We start from the raw sequence: 23,257 nt of genomic DNA, 5'->3' as shown, positions 1-23,257 counted from the left end.
TATTAATTATGCATAACGACTTTTTCTCTTCCAATTTTCTACTAAAAATCTACAACATGAATCGTATGATATAAACAGCATACATATACATATATGCAATAAAATATTATATTGGGCATACACAAAAATTAAAGACAAAACCAAATGTTACAAATGGAAAATAAAATTATATAGTTAACTCTAAGCGTACAATTAAGTTTTTGCGCCAGCTTTTTAAATGTCTGCGCGTCTTTTTACTCTTTTTTATATAAGTATATATATACATATATAATATATATATATAAATATATCTATATATATGTATATGAAATAATGGTAATGACATTTACACATAAAAGACCGATGCAGCCGGCGAACTTTCAACCAAATTAACTTTCCATGTGTGTGCGCTATTACATATATACATATACATAGAACGAGGGAAAGAAAGAAAACCAAAATTAAATAAAAGAAGAGATCATAAATGAATATGTCTAGAAATAGTTTAGCTACATAATACTTATGTATATAAGCTCAACTGTCTAGCAATCGGGAATATCTGATTCCTTGGACAAAATGCACGCTGTAGTTAGGAGAAATTCAATTTAAATTGAGTGGCAACGAGTAAAAGAGCGCAACACCATGGATTATAATAGACCCCTACCACCAGGTCACATACCCAAAAACCCATTACCATTTCCATTCTGTCCATTCAGGCCGTTCTTATGATTTCTTATGAATAAATCAGAAAACATTAAAATATGTATATCATCTTCAACTTACTCCAATATTTCGTGCACGCACGCTGCAGTGGTTTCAAACAAAATTTCCAAATAAATACTACAATATCAAAACCCAATTGTCCCTCCCTTTGATTCCCTTCCTTGAAAATCTATTCATCAAGAAATTTAATCGACTAAAACTACAAAAATTTACACTTTATTGCTTTATTGGCCTAAGCCTTTTGTTACATTATACATATACATATATACATAATTATATGTATATATTTATCTATCTATCAATTATCTATCGTATCAATTGTACTTTTTATTGTTATTGTAAAATATATTTGCAACTCCCTAGTAGATATTGGTAAAATACATAACAAATTATGACAAATATAAATGTTCTCTTGCAAAAAAGAAACCAATAACAAATAATGTGAAGCGCTAAATGGAAAACGAAAATTTAATACCAAAATACAACTTAAATTAAAAATAACGATCAATAAAAATATTCTTGAATTGCATTTTAAACAATTCTCTATTAGCTATTTGGGATTATCGTTTAAACAATTATGAATATATAACCAAGCCGGATATCTTCAATTTGAAATGTGATATATGCTGTTGTATTTCAGTTTAAAAATATATTATCTGGATTGGGGGTAGATAACTTTGTACTTAAGAATTCTTATAAAACAAATTATTAGTAATTTTGTCAATATTTGAAATAATCCCCTAACTTTTGATGGCAACCACTTGTAGTAATACTTTACTATTCATTTTTAGAATTATATATATTGCAGAATTTTAGAATATTAGATAGGTTCCTTTGAAAACTAAGTGACAATCCTCTTTCAAAATAATAAATGAATAGTGTTGAGCAGAACTCTTTTTTGAATTTATGAAAATAGTTTAGAATAACAAATAAATTTTATTTAATTTATGTTCTGTTTAAATTTTGATATAGTATTGTTGTGACATGTTGTGTGACATGGTATATTAGAGTCGCCGAAATGTAGGTATTAGGCAGCATGAACAGCCGAGAAAGCTTTGGAAACAAACTATGCACATTAGACAAGCATGGGCTGAAGGCTAACATTAATAAATAGTCAAACATTAAATGAAAGATGGTTAAAAGTTTTTTTCTCATTTCCAAAATTCGGAAAATATCATGTTGAGCCATTTTTAATACTTTTCAGTTAAAATACACCGAAAATACTTAAGTATCTTAGCAATTCTATACATTGATGATAAATAAAAAGTTTTTGGCTAAGCCACACAAATATCATTTCATCGATTCTTAATTCCATAGATAACAATTAGTATAGGAAATTTTTGAATTTAAGAATTACCATTCTTTTGACTACGACACGAGGTAGCGAGAAATTTTGTTATTTATGCTAATTAAACTATATTATTGCTGTTGCTCAGGTCCATAAAAGGCTGCTGATCTCATCGATGTTTTGCCCATTGCTCCCAATATTCGCGTTTCTGCATTTCGTATAATCTGGATATGGTTCGTTCAAAGGCAAATAGTTCTTCCTCGCCGGTAAATACACTCGATTTAGAGGCATGCTAGATATAAGTACAACGATAATAATTAAGGGCAAATTTAATCTTACACAAACTCACCGATCCGTGCTTAATTTTTAGATCATCCATAAGAACACGATCCGTATCGGAAATGTTTGTAGAAGAGTCGGTAAAGTCAAATAGTTCATCCAAGGGCTTATCAGCCGATATTACGACACGCACTCGGTTATCATACAGAGTGTCAATAAGAGTAATAAATCGACGAATCTGTGATTTGATATTTAGATTCAACTGTGGTACATCTCGGATAAGGACGGTGTGAAAAAATTGTGAAATTTGCAGGTAATCGCTACCTGCCAACGGCCTATCACAGAGCTCGTCAAAACTGCTATCGAGTACCTGTCCGCAAGTCCTTTGAAACGTCAAATCCCGTCCAAAGTGGGTAATTGTGCGTGGCCGTATAATATCATTTTCCTCCGCACACAATATCTTAAACATGCGATTCATACTGCCCTCAGCGTCCGTTTTGCCCTTGACAAAATAGTTTGTGTCCCCCGATTGGGCGATGCGACGATAGTCAATCGAATCCAATCTGACTAGCTCGCAACGGCGCTGCAGCAGGGCAATAAAGGGCAGAAAGTTGACACGCTGCAAACCATTTTTATACAGATCCTCTGCATGACGATTGCTGGTGGCTACTATAACAATCCCCCGGCGAAATAGATGAGTAAAGAGACGCTTTAAAACCATGGCATCTGCTATGTCAGTTACTTGGAATTCATCAAAACAGATGAGCCAAGACTCGCGGGCTATAATATCCGCCACAGGTCTTGTGGGATCAAATGGGGCAGGTTTCTCTGAGTTAAAAGCCCGATCGATGGGTCCTTGGCGCTCCTTGGCCTCATGGATGCGGGAATGGACACTCGTCATGAATGCAGTAAAATGAACACGTTGCTTCCGATCAATCTATTATTAACATTTCTTTGTTAATGTTTATCTCAATTCAGTCAAACGAACATTAGACTTACATCAGTGCAGCAGTCATAGAATAAATCCATTAATGTGGTCTTGCCCACACCAACACTGCCATAGATGTATAGACCCTGGGGAGCATGGCTACCTGCATTTAAGTCATCCGCCACATCGTCATCTTCCTCTTTTCTGCTACCAAAAAGAGACTTAAAGAATCCTCCTGCACCACTTCCTGGCTCTTGAGTAGTTGGTCTATAGCCTTTGATACGTTTATAAAGCGCATCCAATTGCTTCATGGTTTCCTTCTGTTTGGGATCCGTCTGAAGCTGGCCAGCACTTACGCGTTTCTCGTACTCAGCCAGAGGACTTAAATGACGATATCGAAGGCTGGTTGTAATTGGACTAGCCGAAAGTTCTTCAAACAGCACCTTTCCCCGCCGCGTGGAGCATCGCAGAGCCACCAAGAGATGACAATTCAGCATCGTTGGACCTTCACAGATCTGCCCTTCCTCACTATTACCCAATAAATAATGGCTATTGCCATCAACTTGAACTTAACAACTATTATGTAAAAAAAAAAAACAGAATGCTTTTAGCTCACTGTCGCCCTCTATATTTACAAAGGCCCACAGAACGGTCACTTTGTGTAAATGATGTGACCAGACATCTTAACGTATTTCAAATTTGATATTTGATTTCAAAATATCAATAGTTAATTATGAAAATCTTTTGGAATAATAGAATTCCAAAAATTAATTAAATCATATGTATATAAAATTATTCGGAATTAAATCCATTTCACGTTGGTTCCTTCGTACTAACATTGTGAAATTTGATCTTTTCTAATTATCAACGTTTACCAATAACGTCATTTTAACTAATTTATTAAAATTGATAAGCTCAATCAAGCAGAACTAAAATTAAGTTGGACAAAGTGTCTGTAAACTTAAACTACATGTATTGGTATTGATATTTGATTGATTATTATCTATAATAATATTGGATGAGGTAGGCCACAAGAGCGTCATCAGCACAAGACAGTAACCGGGAAGAACTGCAAATGTGGCATAGAGAAGCAGGGAAAGGCAGCTGGCAAAAAGAGTATCTGAAAGTACATAAATTCCGTTACAATTTTTATGATTTGGTGTATTTACAGTATTTTCACTGTGAATAAGGACAAGGTGCAACGTCTGACTAACTGTGACTAAGAATGGCCGGCATGATAAGATATCGATGAGTATAGACAATGTAAGACACAAATATATTTATATATGTACATACATATATAAATCTAATCTTGGGGAACACTGTCACTTATAACTTACGGCAAAAGACTTTCTCCCATGGCTCACAAATAGCAATCTGTGTATTCAACTCGTAAAGATTAAAGAGCCATTTGACATTTTTTTTTAATTTTGAAAACTTCTCTACTAAAATGGCGTACATAACTGAACTAAAAAAAATAGCACCAAACGCCGATCAATAATATCTGTCTGTATGGTTCGATTGTGCTGAAAGAACTAACGGAATGGGGTGACTGTGCACCCGCAACTACCAAAAGAACTAACCCAATGGTCTGACCCGGCCCAACCTGTGCCTTATCAACAAAACAAACATTATTTTAAGTCAAATTATCTCTTCTTTTTTTTTCTTTTTGTTCCATAAAAGCGATAGTAATCAGTTCATTTGGTTTGATTTCACTAGTTGGATTACTCGACTAGAGGCACTATTGACAAAAGAAACAGCCAGACAGAAAGTACATCATTGGCATAGGCATTGATATGCACAGCCACACAGAACTCCACCGTGTTGTTGTTATAGTGTATGCAAGTTGTACGTATACGCTCCGTAATTGCCGCCAAATTTGTATAGGAAAAGTTAAGGGTAAATCCGTAAAGCTGAAGTTAAAAAGAAATAAAAGATAGTCAATGGTAATATTTCTAAAAGAAGGAAAGTCTATGACGTTTGAGCCCCCAAACCGAAAGCGATATGATATTGTAAATTTAAAAAGTTGTTTACAAAATACAAGAGTTCGTTTTTTAATTAGTGCTTATAATCTAGTCATGTCAATTTGTGATATATTGGGTGAGAATATTTGTAAGCAACCCCAATATAATAAATTAACTTACCCTAAAATTGGGATATTCGCGCTCTAGCTCCTCACTATAGGCTGGTTCATCGTAACGGCTAGTTGAGAAATTAGAGAGATTTTCAAGTTCACGTAGGATTTTCTGTAAATGGGGTTGGAAGGCACGATTCCAGATTGTTTTTCTGGTCGCTCGCCAGGCACTGATCTTTTTCATAATCTTCCTTTCAATACGTTTCTGTAGTTGGCTCAGATCATAGGTCTTTTTGTAAACATAGTCAAGTTTCTGAATTCCAGCCTGTGGGGCCGTTGGCTGTCTCCTATTAAAAAGTGGAAGCCAACAAGAACTATCGTGGGGATTGAAATTGGTCATGCTTACACGCATCTCAGTTTGAATGTTGAAATAGATCTGTATAAATGAAATGTTTATAAATGTGTATATATAATGTTCAAATTTGCTTACATTCTGTTGGCTAACCAAGCAATAAACCCGCATTAAAGGACAATAGACGTCATAGAGTTGATAGCGTTTGCCTGTAGCTGGGGCCAGTAGCAATAGATCAGCCGTATCTGGTTGCCGGAAGAGAACAAACGAGCATTCGCCATATGGACAGGCCACACCGAGGAGAAGCCAGCACTGCAGCCCCAAGGATAGCATATAATTGCATAATAAAACCCCCAAGTCCTTGGGGGAACACCAAGTACTGTCTAGCAATGATTGATTGTCCAGCCATACTCCCTGAAAACGTTGGCAACCATCATACGGACGGAAGTGCGAAAGCAATGACACAAAACGTGCACAACTTTCTACACTTAAATTCAAGGAAGGTGGCAGAGGCACTGGCTCGAGAAGGCGGGTAAGGCACACTCGTTTGCCCTGAGCCGTGCAAATTAACGGATCCACGTAGCGTTGCGGTTGCGGCAGCATTTGTTGCACATCTAGGCGGCGCTCCTGAAGGAAGCTCTGCAATTCTGGAAGCTCTGCGCAGGCCAAGGCATTCACTTGCATGGGTGCTAGATCGCAACCATTTGGTTCAATGCTGAGATAGAACCAAAGATGTACTGACTCCTTGAATTCAGGATATTGATCTGATGCAATGTTGGTCACCGAATCAATAAGCGGGCGTTTATAGCCTACCAGAATTTTTGGCATCGTCATCTCAATGCAACCTTCAAACTATCAAAAAACAAACTTATAATAATGAAAGCAATGACATCAACAAACATTTGACAAGTTCTTACCTTCCCAGTGGCTAGCAGACAATTGATTGGCACTCGGTATTCTCCAAGCCAGTTGCATTGCACTCGCTGATAAAGATCCGAGGCCTCATCAGTAAATTGCTGCTCGACAAGTTCATCGAAGAGACTAATCTTAATATCTTCCCGTAAATCACTCACATGACCATTAAGCTGCAGCTGAAGCTGCTCATTCCATGTTGGATTACTGCCCTCGGCAGTACGACTACGACTCAAACGTTGTCCGTAGCTTAGGGTTATAAATGGACGTACATTCGAATACATCAGAGCTGAAACAAGAAAATTATGACTTAATAAAAGTGACTTTTCCACTTTTCTTTGCCCACTCACTCTGAGTAACAAATAAATTGGCACTAATGTCCCCTCCACCGGTTGGCAGACGTTCCACATTCAAAATATGGCGACTACGCACCGGCACTCCGCTCGCTCTTACCACATGCAGCGATATGGTGAATTGCTGATATTCATTTGGAGTTGCTGCTGGCTGCCAATTTGCGGGTTCTCGTGTTATGCCTTTTTCACCGCCAGCAGTAAACCAAGATAAAAGTGCACGCCATAGACCTGTCCAGCCTGTTGAATGATTCACCTCTCCGTTGGCCAGTAGCAAAAGAGGCAGCGGAGTCTCCATTGCCCTAGCTCTTCTGGCCGATTGACTCCTAATTACCTCATAGAGCAACTGTAAGAATTTACGTCCGCGATGCTTGTGTAGATCGATTGGATTCCAACAGTATCCCGGCTCCAAAAGTGCTGGCTCGGACGTGCCATCGGTTGGTATTAAATCTAGCTCTGTCATCTCATGCTCAAAGGATGGTACGAATCGCAACTGCTTTGTGTGGAAGTTCCTTTGCTGGTGACGCGAATGAAGAATTTGAAAACGACGATTCCCCAATAAAGTCGCCATGCTACAGAATTGTAACTGCTGTTCGGCAAAAATCAAGGACAATGCCGAAGACAAAGTTTTCTTCTTCGATTTGCCACGAAAAGGTGGTCGGGGAGCAGTCTGAGTATCCGATTGGGATAGTTCTTTGAGACTTGGAAGACTATTGGCCATTAGTTTGCGTTGCAGAGCAGCTGGCAGTTTTCTTATGTCATCCAATTGACCAAACGAATTAATCGCTTGGGCTGAACGATATTCGTAGTGTACAAATAAATCCCCAGATGTAGAGGATGTCTCCTTGAAGGTTAATTTTTTATGGATTATGTCTGCATTGCATTTGGAACTCAACTCGAGGGTGGTACTCATCAGGGCAACACGACGACTTTGAGGGGTTAAAGTAGATTTTTCATAGAGCTGAAATGAATAACAAGGAATAGAGAAGATAAATGTTTTAAAGTTCTTAGCTTATTTGCTTACCCAGATGTTTAATTCCTCTGGTAACGTTCGCTCTAGTAACACTCCAATGCATTCATTCATATATAAATGCAGATCCGGCTCAAGGCGATAGCTTTTAGTATGACCCACATATTGTCCATCTAGGTAAAGTTTCATAAAATAATTTCGGGACTTGACATCGCCTGGCAGTGAAATCCGCATCTGAGATTCATCGGCATAAAGCCGTATAATATCGATATGCGGTTCCTCCGGGTCATTAAAGGCACATTCGTATTCCCTTTTTAAATTGGCCATAATTTTATCGAAATTAGGCTTGCGGGGTGGCTTTAATTGTGATTGAGAGCCGGAGGGATTGTCCTCGCTCCAGAGCCGACGGCGGCAGTAAAACAACTCCAAATGCTCCCGATAGACTTCTGCCAAATCAGTCTCAAAATTCTGCTTCCATGTGGCATAACAAGTGACCAGATCCTGGGGCTTACTCACCCGCAGGCTTAATTGAAAGCGAGTGCACTGAAATTTCTGTTGTCGACGGAGTTCCTTCAACTTAGCCCAATTTTTGAGTAGGCGTTTGAGTAGTTTACGCTGCGAACTGGACTCGGCATAGTAACGTTCTCTCAGCTGCTGGATAAGACGAAGCTGTCGCTTGATTTCACTGGATTGAGCCTCTCGAGCATTTTGAAGTAACTTTGCAGCTACTTGTCGTGCTAGTTCTAACTCTTGGCGTAATTTTTGGCGAATTTGTTGCTTCTGCTGTTGTGCATAAAGATCGAAGAGATCCTCCAACTGCTGGGCCAAATAATGCTCGTCCAGAAAATGTGGGTGACAGGTGAACCTCAAATGCCTGAATGTTAGTTTAAAGAAACGACGAATGGGTAAGCCCTGAACCTGATCCATTGGAAGTGGCGTAAAGAAAATACTTGAAAATTCTTTTTTACAATAACTCCGATAAAGTGTGTGATCAATTACAAACTCCGCGGAGTTGGCATCAGCAAGTTGGGCCAACAAATCTGGGCTCAACCTACTGCCGTTTTTTTTGGACTGCTCTTGAAAGCGATTTATTAGACGTTTTTGAAAACCCGTTAGACCTTTTGTTGTTGCATGTTGGTCACTCATATTTAACTGAAAGTTCAGCACACTACTGGGTTTATATAGAAGACTATAATCATAGTAATGCTCTTGCTTCACCAGCTTTGGCCAAACCAGCGGTGGATCGTTAAAATCAATTTGTATGAATGTGTGCCGGCTGGGTGATCCACTATATTTACTATTGCTGGCTAGATCGCCACCAGAATCCTCTTCACTTTCAGCATCTGATTCAGGAACGTGCTCCAATTCCTCCTCCTCTACACGCCCACTACCTTTTTCATTGTCCGTGGTTTGGCCATGGAAGAACTGTAAGCTTCTTAATTCATTGGACATCTCTTCTCCTCCACTCAGACTCTGTGTGTCTCTCAACAATGCTTGGACCTCTTGCTCAGTCCTTCGATAACGTCGCGAGGTCTGAATTTTCCTATTTTTCTTTTTATCCATTTTTCTGTTGAAGGCAACTTGAATACACAAATTAAATTCAAAACCGTTTTGTTTTGACTTTTTGACCAGGGTTGCCAGTAGCAACGATCCCATGAGCGTAATGTAGGGTTGCCTAACATCGGTTATCGGTGAATTTAATCGCTTTTTGAACTAAAATATCACTGTTTTGTTTTGTTTTTCGTTTTCTTTTTGCTGTTTACATACAAATACATTGCAAATCTATTTTTATGCATATTAGAAATTGTTGAATTTATGAATTAAAAAGAGTGAAAATTTGTTATTTTTACTTTAGGTCTTAAGATGTTGGTCTATATTGTATGCTAATTTAGAAAACACGCAGATATTGAAGAGACCCTGGTCCTAGTGAGCAGGAGGAGGAGGCCAGGGTGGTGGACGCCCTTCAAACACTTTAAATTTTAATGTATGTGTTCCTGGGGGTCGTCTACTCGAGCAAAGTTATTTCTTCCTTGACTAAAAATTCAACAATTTCTTCATCGACTTCTTCAGTCTCCAAGTTATCAGTGTCCACATCTGAAAAAGGAATTTAATTAATAAACAGTTCATATAATTCTAATTATCAATGCATCTAGACACTTACGCCCTCTGAGCATGACGCGACGACTCTTCTGATCCTTCCACTCTGCAATACGCTTGTTGCGATATTCCATAAATGTTTCGCGCAGTTGGGAGCGTTTCTCCAGCAATTCCTTGGAGGCCCGGGTGAGACGTAGGCGATCCTTTTGTTCAAACGCTGGGTAGTACTTCTTCAAGTTCTTCTTAATATCCTTCTGTTTCTCTTCGGACAAAAGGGTGGGTGGGCGTGGTCGCCACAAGAACTGCACAAAGTTCTTAAGGATCGTTCGCTTGATAATGCGTCCCTGGAAGGTGTACATGTTGAATCCAGTGTCCTCTTTAACCTTCCACGATGAGACGCCAGTAACGACATAACGTCCAGTGGGATCCCATTCCACCTCCGAGGCACGGAAATGATCGGGCGAGGCACTGATTATATAATCGTTGGTGGTGTCTACAAATTCAAAGGTGCCCATAGTAAGATTCGCCATGACTATGAATTGTCCGCGTGGTGACCAGAAGAGATGCGTGCAGGATTTCTTTTCCAATCGTTTTACCAAACTTGGTTTGACGCCTTTGTTGACCTCATAGAAGCTTACATTTGAGGAATTAAGCTCGCCATGGATAATAGAGAACTTGTTGCCAATGGGTTCCCAGGCAAACGCCAAAATAAGCTCACGGATCTCAACAGAATCCACTGGAATCTCCTTTTCCCGCATATGGAAAATCTCAAAGTTGTAGAACATTCCAAGGAATTTTACGTCCAACTCCTTCTTATCCTTCTTGAGCTTGGAGTAGCGGTCCACTTTGACGCAAAGATAGTCGCCAGACTTTTGCCAATGCAGTTTGCAATCAGCAACATGGAACAGGTTCTTGTTACGTATTTCGCGTTTCTTGGGAATCTCCATTAGTGTTACACGGGCTGGAATTTGGTTCTGCTCCTCCACCCAGTAAGCGATCACATTGTCCGTGGGCGACCAAGAGAATCCTCTAATGCCAGGTATCTTAATCGACTTCAAATCGAGCAAATAGAACGAGGGCGTCTCATAGATGTGTATGGAATTCTCGCCCATACGCGCCACAAACTTATCATCATGCGACCAACGGAACATAGACAACACCGACATGCCATCGGCTACGAAAGATCGTTTCTCGGATCCAGTGCGTATATCCCAAATGATAATTTTCTGACCAGTTGGTGTAGGTCCATAGGTGACCAAATAATTCTCACAGGGTGAAAACTCTACAAACTGGGTACCAGTATGGGGGAATTTCTGGATTTTCTGGAAATTGCTGCCTCCCCAAATAGCTACTCCCGGCTTGTGGAATGTCACCACATATGTGCCCAAAGGCGACCACTTGACAAAGGTGTCGGTGAAGCGTTCTCGTGTCTCCAGTTCATTGGGCTCTGGCAGAGTATTTTGCCAGAATCCTACCTGGACACAATTTGGCGCAGTCTCAGCGGCCACACAGTACTGGTCGTATGCATCCGGATCATTGATAAAGTTGTACAAATCATTCTGAATCTTGAACGGCTGCACAGTTGGTGGTTCCCATTTTTCCGGTATATTCTCGTACTTCTGGAAATCCGTGAACAAATTCACCGCAAACGTGTGGTTCTTGTCCAGGCGATGGTTGTTCAGCTTCTTGACAGCATCCTCTGCCTGGGAGGCATGCCTGTACTCCATGAAAGCGTAACCCTTAGTAGTTCCCTCATCGTCTACGGGATAGACGACATTCACAATTTCGCCGCAGTGCGAGAATACCTTAAGGATCACCGACTTCAGTTTCTCAAGGCGGCTTGGCTCTACTTTGGGGATGTTATCAACAACTACAACGCTCTCCACACCATCGGCCTCAGATGGGCGCTGGGCCAGCATATCGCCCAACAAATCTGAAATGGAGTATTACGAATAATTAACATTTGCATTCCTTTCACTTGCCGCAACCCAACATTGAGGTTAGATTTCCTCGTGTCGTGGCAAAGCGCGTTATGAACTTACCTTCATCGTTGATATTATCCACAAAATTTGGCGGATCATCGAAATTAGGCTCTTCCTGGTAGTCACTGTCATTCGCATCGGCGCTAGAATGCTCCTCACTCTTCTTTTTTGCCATTTTGCAGCGATTTACTTGCCAATTTCTTTGCAATTTTCCGTCATCAACACGCGAACACTGTGAAAAGAAAGAGCTGGAGAAGATACAGTGTCAGGGTTGCTGTTGCACACTTATCGATACTTTTTAACGAGTCATCTCCCTTCAAATTAAATGGAATTGTACCATCTCTATTGCGTGAAACGTTTGCTTGTATTTTCTGTGGGGATTTCAAAATATATTTTTTTTGATATGTCGAATGACAAACGTACCGTCTATGTAGGCGGCCTAGCGGACGAAGTAACAGAGAGACTCCTCAACAATGCTTTTATTCCATTTGGAGATATTGCCGACATACAAATGCCTGTAGACTATGAATCTCAAAAACATAGAGGATTTGCCTTCATAGAATACGAGCAATTCGAGGATGCCGCCTCAGCGATAGACAATATGGTAGGTGCACATGGAATCAATATTCAAGTGAACCATTTATTAAACCCAAAATACATTAGAATGATTCGGAGCTCTGTGGGCGCACCATACGGGTCAATTTGGCAAAACCAGTACGTGTGAAGGAGGATAGCTTCAAGCCGGTGTGGGCCGATGATGATTGGTTACAGAAGCACGCCGGTGCAACTCTTCAAACTGAGAACAGTGAAGAGACTGAGGGCAGCGAAAAGGTCGAAACTCCATCAACAGGTCCTGCTGTAATTGAGAAAGCAGAGAAACGAAACCCACAAGTTTTCTTTGATGTTCGCATTGGAGGCAATGATGCAGGACGCATTGTCATGCTGCTCCGTGCAGATGTTGTGCCCAAGACGGCGGAAAATTTCCGACAATTATGCACACATGAGCAGGGATATGGGTATAAGGGTTGCTCATTTCACCGCATCATTCCAGAATTCGTAAGTTTTCGTTTTATATTAACCAATTTTATAATTAAAGAACCTTTGCGTTTCAGATGTGCCAAGGCGGTGACTTTACTCATAACAATGGAACTGGTGGCAAGTCCATTTACGGCAAAAAATTCAGCGATGAGAATTTCAGTCTGAAACACAATAGCTTTGGTACCTTATCCATGGCCAATTCTGGCTCTAACACAAATGGTTCACAGTTCTTCATATGCACAACTAAGTAAGTCTACAAAAAGTAAAATATTTGCAATAATTTTGACATATTTTTTTTTTGCAGAACCGATTGGCTTGACAATAAGCATGTGGTTTTCGGCCATGTAATCAGTGGAGCAGATGTAGTACGTAAAATGGAAAGATGCGGCTCTAAATCGGGCACACCATCCCAAAAAATTGTAATTTACGCCTGTGGCGAGCTTAAATAACAAATAAAACATTTTATATATAGACTACTTTGAACTCGAGTTTTTTTTTTTTGGCAATATTAATGCCAAAGGGCAGATAGATTGAACCAAGCGGAAGGATTGTGAGGGGAATCCTTCAACACAATTCTTAATTGCCGTTCTTAATGGAGTGCACCTAAATAAAATATATTGGTTCAAGTTTTTGGCACTGATTTTCATGGTAATTAATCACTGTTTAAAATATATCCTTGATTTCCCAAAATTTTCAAAATCACTTGGGCGAAATAATGACAACGGAATATCCGCTTCAACGTTCTCTTTTTCTTTTATTGAAAAAACCACTTAGATGCAATTAGTCAAAGGTAAAACCCAACGGATGGCAATAAAACCAGTTGCCAGTGGGATGGATTCTCTCTCGCCGCCTTACTGGAAGTAGGTTCTTGGCTTTCTGTATGAGAACAACTTCCTGTTGCCCTTGTGATGGACACGTTGCACCAATGGGAACTTGATCTTGGAGTCGTGGAACTGCTTGACATGGACACGACGCGTCTTGGCGGCAGGAATAGCCTCGACCTTGATGATCTGGATGCTGTGGGCACGGGCACGATGACGGGCACCCATATCGCGATAGCACTGTGTCACAGCACCACCAACAGTCAAATCACGGTACTCGCGGTACATGTTGTGGGTGCCGGAACGGGAGTCATAACGCAACCAGATGCCGAAGTTCTTGATTTTGATTGGCGATGTCTCGTACACCTGTTTGATCGAGACAATTTCACCAGTGGTCTTCTTGAACTTCTTAAGTTGACGCAAGAAGTACCAGAAACGGGATTTGGCTACAATGTTGTCAGGAGCAAAGATGCGCATCTTGTAGAGTGGAGTCTGGGGCTCCTTCTCGCTGGGCAGCTTGCGGCCCACGACCTCGTATTCCTTCAACTGCAAATAGAATGTAACATCGGTTGATTATTTAGGGTTTAACAATTTAACAGAGAAACACGGCACTATTGGACTGCGACGCGACTCACACACACACATTGATAAACGTGGTGGTCGCTTTTTAGGTTAGGTTTTTGTTTAACAAACTTTAAAGAAAACTAAATGTAACTGAGCTGAATTCGTTGCTCTAGTACACTTTCAAAAGTTGTTTTTAGGATAGTTAAGTTTTCAAAACTTTCTTTAAACATCTATAGGCAATATAGTCCCAAATTGTCTAGCCATGATCAGGAACCATGTACATTTTCGTGTTTTCGCACAAAACTCTACTATTTCCATCGCTTATTTCATTGTCCTAGTTGCCGACGACATTCTCGCACCTATTGCACGCATTTTTAGCACAAATTTATATTAATTTAGCCATTATTTTCGCAATACTAACCAATCCCTTGGCTCTCATGATGACGCGCACGTGAAAAAAGGAAGTGAAAAGAACTTGTCAAATCGAATTGACACTGAACCTCACTTCCAGGGCTGACTAAAATTTATCGATAATAGTTAATGGCGATAATTTTCAGCGTTTGCAATTAAAACAATTCATTCATTAAAACTAATTTAAATCAATTAAAAATTAATAAAATTCTTAGTTAATATGCTGAGCGTAGTGTGAAATCCTCTAGTTTTTTGGTAATACTTGTTTTTTAATTATCGATTTTTGAGTGACCGTATCTTTTTCTTTGGCTACCAAGCGTGGAAAAACAGAGAAAGAAGAAGCAGATTTTTATCCAGAATTTCGACGCGAAAAAGAAAATGCGAAAAAACGCAGATATTCTGTGTTCAAATAATTATATATTAGTGTGAAATCAATATGTATGCGCCCCACAAATATATTAATATAATGGAATAAAAGCAATAATCGAAAATTTAATAAGCATAACTATCTGTCGCTGCGTCCAACGATAGCGAGGGGTAAGAGCAAGGGGTGTGTGTGCGTGAGTGTTGTTCTTGTTCGCTTCATATAAAATCCGTTAGTTGTGCATAGAGCTTCCGTGACATCGGTTGTTGTTTGTGTGAGTTCGCATTGTATTTTCGCGCGTAAAATTTTGTGTCGGTCGGTTTTCTTTTTGGTGGAAGATTTCTGGTACCTCAGCCAATAAAACAACAACAACTACTACAACAACAACACTACCACGAAGCTCAGGTAAGAAGCAAAACGTGCATAATTATGACCCATGTGATTCTCTTTAGTGTCATTTGAAGTAAATCTACTTATTTTTAGACGCACACCGTTTACGTATTTTGTATAATTTATTTTGGTATTTTTCAATTACTTGTATTATATTCTGTTTTTGCATATATACGCTGCCAGGGATGGCAAAACAATGACCGGTGATTCTTTTCTATGGCAACGTTTATATGTTTATTGTGTAGGCGTGTGTTTAGAAAAGAAAAAATCATGAGTTACAAAAAACAAATAAAACAAATCAATTTAAATGTATTTAAATATAAATTTCACTCGAGTATGCAATGAAAATACGCAGCTTAACTAAAACTAATTAGTTTAACATGAAATAAATATTCAAATTATGCAATTTACAATTAATTTTGTGTTTGCAAAGAATTCTTTTGTTCGTGTATTGAATTTCGCAATGTCCTAGCCCACGTGTAAACTACACAGAATTTTGTGTTCTATTCATCGATTATAACTATTTATGTTATATTCATCGAATTTGTTGTTGCCAGTGTGTAATTTAGGAAATTATTTAACAATATTAATATTATTTTTTGCTCTTCATTTCATTTTCAGCTGTCATTGCTAAAACAAAAGGAAAAAAACAAGACCTAAAAGCATTCGAATTCTGGTGACATCCGGAAGAAAAGGTACTAGATAGGTGTATATATGTATAGTGTGTACTTGGTCGATTAACGCTTCTATTTTTGTTCTTAGCGCATAAATGCTAAAGGCAATATGATGGAAGCATTGGAACAGCAACCAACAAATAGTACATCAAATTCTGATGGCGGTGGAGAGGAATCAGGAACAGGAACGGGCGCTGGAGCTGGCACGGGAAGTGGTGGTAGCTCTAGCAGCGAAGAGGACGAACTTGATGATTCAAAAGTTATGCTGGATGCGCCGAAGGCGGAGATGGAGCATTCAGAGGAAAAGACGACCACAACAACGGTACTGGCCGAAAAAGGGAAGGAACAAGAAGAGATAGACAGAGCGCAAGATTCGGATAGTGATATAAAGGTATCCCTGGCTAACGGTCAGGCGAGTTTGTCCGATGACGAAAAGGACGGCAGGGAAAAAGAAGAAAGTGTTAAACCTTCCTTGGAGGAGGAAAAACAGCAAGTACAAGAGCAGGTAATAATTCAGGCAGACGTAAAAGTTGAAAATGAAGAGGATTCGTCACAGCTTTCAAGTGACCCAGTGAAGGAGGAGAATCTTGTGGAAGACGAGTTGCCAACTGTGGCAGTTTTAAATGATGAAGATCCAAAAGATGATCTGAAGGAAGAAGTCTTTAATTCAGTATCACCGCAGGCGCAGGTTAGCGCACTCTCTTCTTCCGCTTCTTCGTCAGACCGTTCATCACCAGTGCTGGCCATGGATGTGGATGTAGATATGGATCACGATTTGCCAATCACCAGCGAAAATTGGGCCCCGACAGAAACTACTGATATAACAGAATCCATCAAAGTAGAATCAGAGCCCGATACAGAAGGGGATAAAGTGATAGGAGAAACGTCTCTTGAAAAGATTACGCCAAAAAGTTCCATTACCGAAACCGCTACCACGCCGATTAAGTTAAATGGAGCACATGAATCTTTCAAGGAGGAGTCAAACGAGGAGCAGAAGCAACCGACTGTGATAGCCCAGGAGGCGGCAATGTCGCCTGCTGCTGTATCTCCGCCCCCGCCCCCGCATATGTTCTTGCCCATACGAAGAGACCGAAGTAAGAGCATTAGCAGTCAGTGCAGCTCAGTGAGCTCCGCTTCGCAGCCGCAATTGGTGATTGATCATCATCCGGAGAGTGAACAAAATGTCAGGGTGCAGCCGTTGAAGATGAAGAAGCGCAGGCGCAGCAGCCAAAGTTCCTCCTCGCAAATTGTAAGCCAACCGAATGAGAAGCAAATCAGGGTTAACTCAGAACCGGAAGCAGAGTCCCTTACAGAGGCAGAGCCGCAGCCAGAGACGTCACTCCTAATGCAACGACTCCAGGGACAAATCTCTACATTATCTGCTACTGAATCAGCCACTCCTGCTATCGCTTCTGCCTCTACCACTTCCCCGCTGCGACTCAAGAAGGAACGATTTTTTCGTTGCGCCCGTTGCAATTCTGTTCATCAGTGTTGGAACTTCTTCCTTCACATGCGAGAGGTGCATCAACGATATATTTGCCTCTACTGTTCGCATGTGTATGCCAGCGTAGAGAAATTATCGCTGCATTTGGAAAACAAACACGACATCGATCAAAGTCATTTTGCCACGCGGGAGACTTGGGTGATGCAACAGCAGCAGCACGATCGGCCCAGGTATCTCATCTGTTGCACCTGCCAGTCCACATTTGACACAGGATCCCGGTACGAAGATCACGATTGTGCGCAATTAATGCAACCGTGTGCTTTGTGTGGCGAAAAAGGATGCCATGCCCTCGGCTGTCGGAATACGAAAAAGAAGCCACCGCCGCCAAGGCGAAGAAAAAAGGCAAGAAAAGCGCAGACGGTACAAGATCAAAATCCGCTAAAGGAGACGGTGTCGAATTCAGTTCCAACAGCTCCACAGATGGATCAGGCTTTGACGCCTGAAGGATACAGTAAGTACCTGGAATTCATTTGGAATATGCAGTTTTATTTAAATGTTGAATCTCTTTGTTTAGTTCCAGCGCCGCCAATCTATCCAGCTCCTGAGATGTACCCTTATCCACAAGTATCTTCTCCAGCACCACAAACTCCTCCACCTGCCATACCCAAGCTAGTGGTACCCAAGATCATGCTGCGTGTTCCCAAAGAGTTTCAGAAATCCGTCGATGCGACGCTTAGCAGTACTGACACCGAAGATGAAACTGAGGAAGTGCCGAATAACGAGCCATTACCTTCTTGCTCGCCACCGCTGCCGCAGCCAGAGATGCCATCAAATCATTTACCCTTGTCATCCGATCCTCTACCACCACCCGCTGATGAAGATTCGCCAACGGCAAAGTTAAGTCGAGTTCTAGCGGAGATTGAGCGCACCAAGTTGGATATTGAACGTACCAAGGCGGATATCTTTACGAAAAAGCATGCAAAGGTTGCGCCAGAGCCTCCACCAGTAGCACCACCAGATATACACCATCAGCAGCAGCCGGAAGAACAGCAGCGTCGTTGGTCTCTAACGCCACCTGCTTCCCCGCCAGTGATAACTACGGAAAGTCAACCGGATGCTGTGCGTCGTAACAGTCTAGGCAGTGATTGCATGGACATTGATGAGAGCATGCATCAGCCGGTCAGCATGGAGCAGATGCAAATGCCGGAGCATCCTCAGCAAGCGGAACTGGAAGAGCAACCGCAACAGAATGTGCCATTGGATTTGGAACCGATGCAGCTGCACAACGATGAGGAGTATCAGCCATCATCATCGCCTCCTCCGCCACGCTCTCCTTTGCCACCAGCACCACCGGCTCCGCCTGCAGATGGGATCGATGTGGCTGGACCTGAAACGCACACAGTGGACTTACAATTAGATCGTCCCCTGGACAAGATTTCAATGGTGGATCTCATACGTCTGTGCATGAAGACGGTGTACCCGCTCTGCTTGTATTGCAATCATGCCCGACGCATTGCTGTCAATGGCAAGCAATTGGTGCTACATATGATAGGCGAACATCGCTTTACGGCTACAGTGGACAGTATTACAGCGGAGGAGTTGCACGCGGAAACTTTAGTGGCTAAATTAAAGAGTTTTCTTCCCCTACTGGAGACAGAATATTTAAATTTGGCCAGCTGCTGCAGCGTCCGGGATGAAAACGGTGAGGCGACCTATGTGGAACCATTTAATGAACGCATTTACGAGTGCTTCACCTGTCGCTTTGTCACCTCAACACACAAGGAGCTCTACACCCACAATCGAAGGCTTCATATCAAGTCGAATATCATGTGCACGATGTGCCGTACGAATTTCTATAGCTACAGCGAAATTTTGTGCCACATCTGTCCGGGCAGAGTAACAGGCACAATCTACGCCTTGCAGTTCCGTTGCTGTCTCTGCGAAATGGCTCCCCTTCCATCAGCCTTTCGGCTAATGGTTCATCTGAGGAAGCAGCATCAGGCCTGTGACATTTGTCTGGAGGATTGTCACAGTCAGGCAAAGCTATCGTCCCATGTGTGGAAGCATAAATTGCTGCATCTTTGCTATCGGTGTGGCATTGCTTACCGCAACAAACAAGACATATCGAAGCATCTGTTCTGGAAGCATGGCACCGAGAGTGCCAATTGCAAGAGATGCCTCCAGAAACGTTGGCGTCATGTTTACCACTTTTGTGTACCGCCAGCACAGTTTCCCTGTGAGCATTGTGGATTTATATTTAGTAAAGCCATCTACCTAGAGGTGCACAAGCGGATGCATACGGGTGATTTCCGTTATCCTTGTACGGAGGTGGATTCATGCGAGGAGAAATTTGTATCAAGGAAACTATTAATGAAGCATCTGGAGGCGGAACATATGGAAAAGGAGCAGTTACCCGCAATTGAGGACGTGCCACAAGCAGCCGAGAATGAGAGTGCTGAGCCAGTAGCTAAGGAAGATGCTGACAAGATGGATGAAGTTAAATCGCAGCAGCCTGAGGCGGCAGAGATGATAAAGGTGGAAAGGGAGCGACAGAGTTCCATTGATGTCAAAGTTGAGTCAGAGATGGAGCCGAAAATGGAAACAATTGTTAAATCAGAGGATCAAGGAAGTAGTAAACCTCTTGCGAAATCGGAACAAAAAAGCAAACGACGCAAAAAGTCCAAGCGCAATAAGGAATCGCTAGAGGATCTTAATCTTATAGCGCCAAATCTCTCTGAATCGGATAGTAGCTCTGACAGTGACTCAGATGCTCCGCGGAGCAATCATGACATGGCTTTGCCCATTAAACCACCATCGTCAGCGTCTGTAGATGATCTGGATATGCCAAAAGTAATGCTGTCCCCTTCTTCAGAGAGCGATAATGATGGGGAGACACAAGTCAATCAGCTATTGGAAAAGGAAAAGAAGAAAGAAGAGTCGGAGCAGCAACAGCAAGAAGCGCCATCGGATCAGATGCCAAAGATTGAGTCTGGCTTGGAGGATTTAGTTGCCAAGGAACAGGATGGCAAAGATCATGTAGATGCAGTTCCAGATATATGGAAAAATCTCTTGCAGAATCAAGCACCTGGCCATAAAAATGAGCAGGAGAAATCCACAGCAGATGATGAGGCAGATGAAGAACTTCAGCGGCCACCTAACAAACTGCATGTGGTCTGGTCTGATCATGACTATTGCAAAATGAGACGTACCCCGCCACCGCCTTCGCCGGTGAAACAATCCCGTAGCGCCAAATCGGGCAACGACCGACGCATCAGTGGAAATTCCAGTGAGAGCGACAGTTCCAGCAGCTCCAGCTCAAATTCTGATTCAGATTCTTCGAGTTGCTCCTGTGGTACGAATTGTACTTGCAGTTCGAGTAACAGCAGCAGTTCTAGCGATGATTCTGATGACTCGGACAGCTCGAATGGCCAAAGTTCACCTCAAAAGCAGCAGCGTTCACGGAAAAAATCGTTGAAGCAGAAGAAGATTGATGAATCGCTCGTCAGCAACGAGCTTGATGGACCACGTACACAGGAGGAGGAGATTAATGTAACCACTGTGTCGGAAGAGCAACCATTGGCTACCCCGGATCCACCACCTGGACCGCCATCGCCCAAACTACCCATGTATAACGAATCCGATTTTGATACGGCGTTTTCCGACACAGATGAGGAATTTTATGATGCTCATCCTCAAAAATTGGCCACCGAATCGCTGACACAGAATCGTGAGACTGTGAACCCACAGGATTCATCACTGGAAACGAGCAATAATAACAACAACTATGACATAGTTGAGAATAGTCGTCCATCGACGCCATCCCTGCCGGAGGAAGCAGCTGCCTTTGCCGAGAGACGAGAACGAGTTCGCAACAAAAAGAAGAAACGTGAGCGAAAGTCCTCATGCAAGTCGGGAAGAATACCACCAGGAATTGTTGCTGGAATCCCAACTGGCGATTCCAATTGTATGCCCACATTGTCATCCACACCTATGGAGCCACCAATTCTTCCCATGCACTCGATTGTCCATAATGTTCCAGTTCCTCTAACCGAATCGCCAGTATCGCTTCTACCGATGCTACCAACGACTCCGCTGACTCATTTGATGCAGCCGAGCTTGACCCGTATGAGCGAGGGTAGCAGCTGCTCAGACGCCGATGGTCAACTAAAGCGTTCCAAGCGTCAGCGTCGTCCCAATAAATTCTATGGCTATACCAGCGACGATGAGAACATGACCACTATCCTAGCTCCGCCACTGCAGGTGGGAATGCAATTAATTAAGCCGCAGCCACCGCCGCAGTTGACCTGGGCCAAAGAGGATTTACCCACACCGCCCAAGCAACGACATCGGACAAGTAACAACAACAACAACAACAATAATCACCATTTACATAGCAATGGATGTGGAACACCTCTGGCCAGCTCTGGTTCAGGGTCAGGCACAAGGAAACGCAGCAGTTTGAAGCAACGAAACCTAATGAGCAGTGCCAATCGATCGGCCAAGCGTCAAAAGTTGGACAGAGATCTGCCACCCATACCCACATTGAAGATACGGCCAGGACTCTTGACTAGTTCATCAGTGGCTCCGCCATCGGATAGCAGCGACAGCAGTACCGAGGACGAGGATACCGAAATCAATGTGACAACTTTGCCACCCTGTCCAAGTCCAAGTAGACCGCCGCCACCCATCATGTCCATGCCGATTCCTGTAGCTCAGCCGGCAGCAGCAGCACCGCCAACTTTGCCACCGCCACCTCCAGCAACGGCCACGGCATTTAATCAGCCAATACCACCAGCTTTGTTGCCCAATCCCGATTTTGCTACGCTGCAGTACTTCAAGGCCAATAACATTCGTTATCCCATACGCCCGCCGGCCGGTGCTCGCTTGGCCCGCGAAGGTGAATCCGTCTATTGCTATTGCCGCTGTCCCTACGATGAGGTATCCGAAATGATTGCTTGCGATGGCGACAATTGTCTCATCGAATGGTTCCACTTTGAGTGTGTGGGCATAATGGTGGCACCCCAGGGCAAATGGTTCTGCGCCGAATGCAGGCCCAAATACTCCGAGGGACTGTACGCAGGCGCCAAGGCCAAGTAACCAGCTATAAACATGAATGAAAACCCCCACTACAGAATGGATTACGCTTATTAATTAATAAAAAACACATTTATAACTAAGTATATATATTATCTATAATATTGAATATATATTAAATAGTTCTGAAGGCAGATCTATGCATAAACAGGCTCAAAGTGAACAGTAAGAAAATATAAAAAAAAAAAAAACAAAATAATAAATAAAACTTCCACAATTGGGAAGGAAATAAAATAAGCTAAAATTTAATCAATTTATTATACCGACTAAATATATATATATATTAACATTTTTGTAAATATGCGAAAATCCATTAATACTGAGTCGTAACAATATATATCTATATATATAAAAAGTGTAGGAATACTTTATATATAATCTACACATAGTTCTATGTACTATGGTTAGCTATATTAACGAATCTGAAATGCAATCGCTGAGAGAAATAAAAAAAAAACACACACAAACATGAAAAAATACACATACCCGCAATTTGTAGAGTGAATGCAGATCCCTTTTGCCC

General features: G+C 41.8%; 7 protein-coding genes across 7 annotated transcripts; 2 read left to right on the top strand and 5 right to left on the bottom strand.

Moving 5' to 3' along the window:
- Nucleotides 1-1,876: 1,876 nt before the first annotated feature.
- LOC6640631 (putative ATPase N2B) lies at nucleotides 1,877-3,799 on the bottom strand. Its single transcript, XM_002063382.4, has 3 exons — nucleotides 3,269-3,799; nucleotides 2,340-3,206; nucleotides 1,877-2,282 (listed from the first exon to the last, which is right to left on the bottom strand). Exons 1-3 carry the CDS (start codon nucleotides 3,692-3,694, stop codon nucleotides 2,160-2,162), a joined length of 1,416 nt encoding a protein of 471 aa, XP_002063418.1. The 5' UTR covers nucleotides 3,695-3,799; the 3' UTR covers nucleotides 1,877-2,159.
- A 281-nt stretch (nucleotides 3,800-4,080) lies between these two features.
- LOC26528810 lies at nucleotides 4,081-4,838 on the bottom strand. The gene is made up of 2 exons (XM_015178867.3): nucleotides 4,538-4,838; nucleotides 4,081-4,317 (listed from the first exon to the last, which is right to left on the bottom strand). The coding sequence occupies exons 1-2, from the start codon at nucleotides 4,656-4,658 to the stop codon at nucleotides 4,133-4,135; spliced, it is 306 nt and encodes a 101-aa protein (XP_015034353.1). The 5' UTR covers nucleotides 4,659-4,838; the 3' UTR covers nucleotides 4,081-4,132.
- On the bottom strand, nucleotides 4,832-9,618 carry LOC6640632 (coiled-coil and C2 domain-containing protein 2A). Its single transcript, XM_002063383.4, has 6 exons — nucleotides 7,910-9,618; nucleotides 6,886-7,846; nucleotides 6,541-6,824; nucleotides 5,762-6,475; nucleotides 5,342-5,707; nucleotides 4,832-5,110 (listed from the first exon to the last, which is right to left on the bottom strand). The coding sequence occupies exons 1-6, from the start codon at nucleotides 9,509-9,511 to the stop codon at nucleotides 4,922-4,924; spliced, it is 4,116 nt and encodes a 1,371-aa protein (XP_002063419.2). The 5' UTR covers nucleotides 9,512-9,618; the 3' UTR covers nucleotides 4,832-4,921.
- Nucleotides 9,619-9,675: 57 nt separating this feature from the next.
- On the bottom strand, nucleotides 9,676-12,182 carry LOC6640577 (eukaryotic translation initiation factor 3 subunit B). Its single transcript, XM_002063385.4, has 3 exons — nucleotides 11,995-12,182; nucleotides 10,017-11,885; nucleotides 9,676-9,949 (listed from the first exon to the last, which is right to left on the bottom strand). Exons 1-3 carry the CDS (start codon nucleotides 12,107-12,109, stop codon nucleotides 9,861-9,863), a joined length of 2,073 nt encoding a protein of 690 aa, XP_002063421.1. The 5' UTR covers nucleotides 12,110-12,182; the 3' UTR covers nucleotides 9,676-9,860.
- Nucleotides 12,183-12,257: 75 nt separating this feature from the next.
- LOC6640578 (peptidyl-prolyl cis-trans isomerase E) lies at nucleotides 12,258-13,432 on the top strand. Its single transcript, XM_002063386.4, has 4 exons — nucleotides 12,258-12,538; nucleotides 12,598-12,990; nucleotides 13,047-13,219; nucleotides 13,277-13,432. The coding sequence occupies exons 1-4, from the start codon at nucleotides 12,260-12,262 to the stop codon at nucleotides 13,419-13,421; spliced, it is 990 nt and encodes a 329-aa protein (XP_002063422.3). The 5' UTR covers nucleotides 12,258-12,259; the 3' UTR covers nucleotides 13,422-13,432.
- Nucleotides 13,433-13,701: 269 nt separating this feature from the next.
- On the bottom strand, nucleotides 13,702-14,857 carry LOC6640579 (60S ribosomal protein L18a). Its single transcript, XM_002063387.3, has 2 exons — nucleotides 14,779-14,857; nucleotides 13,702-14,339 (listed from the first exon to the last, which is right to left on the bottom strand). Exons 1-2 carry the CDS (start codon nucleotides 14,794-14,796, stop codon nucleotides 13,824-13,826), a joined length of 534 nt encoding a protein of 177 aa, XP_002063423.1. The 5' UTR covers nucleotides 14,797-14,857; the 3' UTR covers nucleotides 13,702-13,823.
- A 1,286-nt stretch (nucleotides 14,858-16,143) lies between these two features.
- On the top strand, nucleotides 16,144-23,215 carry LOC6640580. The gene is made up of 3 exons (XM_002063388.4): nucleotides 16,144-16,217; nucleotides 16,285-18,151; nucleotides 18,215-23,215. The coding sequence occupies exons 2-3, from the start codon at nucleotides 16,306-16,308 to the stop codon at nucleotides 22,735-22,737; spliced, it is 6,369 nt and encodes a 2,122-aa protein (XP_002063424.1). The 5' UTR covers nucleotides 16,144-16,217; nucleotides 16,285-16,305; the 3' UTR covers nucleotides 22,738-23,215.
- Nucleotides 23,216-23,257: the final 42 nt, after the last annotated feature.

This window comes from Drosophila willistoni (genome assembly GCF_018902025.1).
Source record: "Drosophila willistoni isolate 14030-0811.24 chromosome 2L unlocalized genomic scaffold, UCI_dwil_1.1 Seg196, whole genome shotgun sequence".
In the NCBI taxonomy this organism is placed as follows: Eukaryota; Metazoa; Arthropoda; class Insecta; order Diptera; family Drosophilidae; genus Drosophila; species Drosophila willistoni.
Note: the sequence above shows the minus strand (reverse complement) of the source record. Positions and strands in the feature narration are given on the sequence as shown.

Bases quoted from the DNA above. Each gene is read 5' to 3' on its own strand.
- LOC6640631 (XM_002063382.4), bottom strand. From the start codon at position 3,694: ATGCTGAATTGTCATCTCTTGGTGGCTCTGCGATGCTCCACGCGGCGG. The intron at 3,207-3,268 runs GTAAGTCTAATG...TGTTAATAATAG, and splicing joins TCTATGACTGCTGCACTGAT to ATTGATCGGAAGCAACGTGT. The intron at 2,283-2,339 runs GTGAGTTTGTGT...ACTTATATCTAG, and splicing joins TAAAAATTAAGCACGGATCG to CATGCCTCTAAATCGAGTGT.
- LOC26528810 (XM_015178867.3), bottom strand. From the start codon at position 4,658: ATGTACGCCATTTTAGTAGAGAAGTTTTCAAAATTAAAAAAAAATGTC. The intron at 4,318-4,537 runs GTAAGTTATAAG...ATGTACTTTCAG, and splicing joins ATGGGAGAAAGTCTTTTGCC to ATACTCTTTTTGCCAGCTGC.
- LOC6640632 (XM_002063383.4), bottom strand. From the start codon at position 9,511: ATGGGATCGTTGCTACTGGCAACCCTGGTCAAAAAGTCAAAACAAAAC. The intron at 7,847-7,909 runs GTAAGCAAATAA...TATTCATTTCAG, and splicing joins CAGAGGAATTAAACATCTGG to CTCTATGAAAAATCTACTTT. The intron at 5,111-5,341 runs GTAAGTTAATTT...TTTTAACTTCAG, and splicing joins GCGAATATCCCAATTTTAGG to CTTTACGGATTTACCCTTAA.
- LOC6640577 (XM_002063385.4), bottom strand. From the start codon at position 12,109: ATGGCAAAAAAGAAGAGTGAGGAGCATTCTAGCGCCGATGCGAATGAC. The intron at 11,886-11,994 runs GTAAGTTCATAA...ACTCCATTTCAG, and splicing joins GGATAATATCAACGATGAAG to ATTTGTTGGGCGATATGCTG. The intron at 9,950-10,016 runs GTAAGTGTCTAG...TTCCTTTTTCAG, and splicing joins TCGCGTCATGCTCAGAGGGC to ATGTGGACACTGATAACTTG.
- LOC6640578 (XM_002063386.4), top strand. From the start codon at position 12,260: ATGGAATTGTACCATCTCTATTGCGTGAAACGTTTGCTTGTATTTTCT. The intron at 12,539-12,597 runs GTAGGTGCACAT...AAAATACATTAG, and splicing joins CCTCAGCGATAGACAATATG to AATGATTCGGAGCTCTGTGG. The intron at 13,220-13,276 runs GTAAGTCTACAA...TTTTTTTTGCAG, and splicing joins TTCTTCATATGCACAACTAA to AACCGATTGGCTTGACAATA.
- LOC6640580 (XM_002063388.4), top strand. From the start codon at position 16,306: ATGATGGAAGCATTGGAACAGCAACCAACAAATAGTACATCAAATTCT. The intron at 18,152-18,214 runs GTAAGTACCTGG...CTCTTTGTTTAG, and splicing joins TTTGACGCCTGAAGGATACA to TTCCAGCGCCGCCAATCTAT.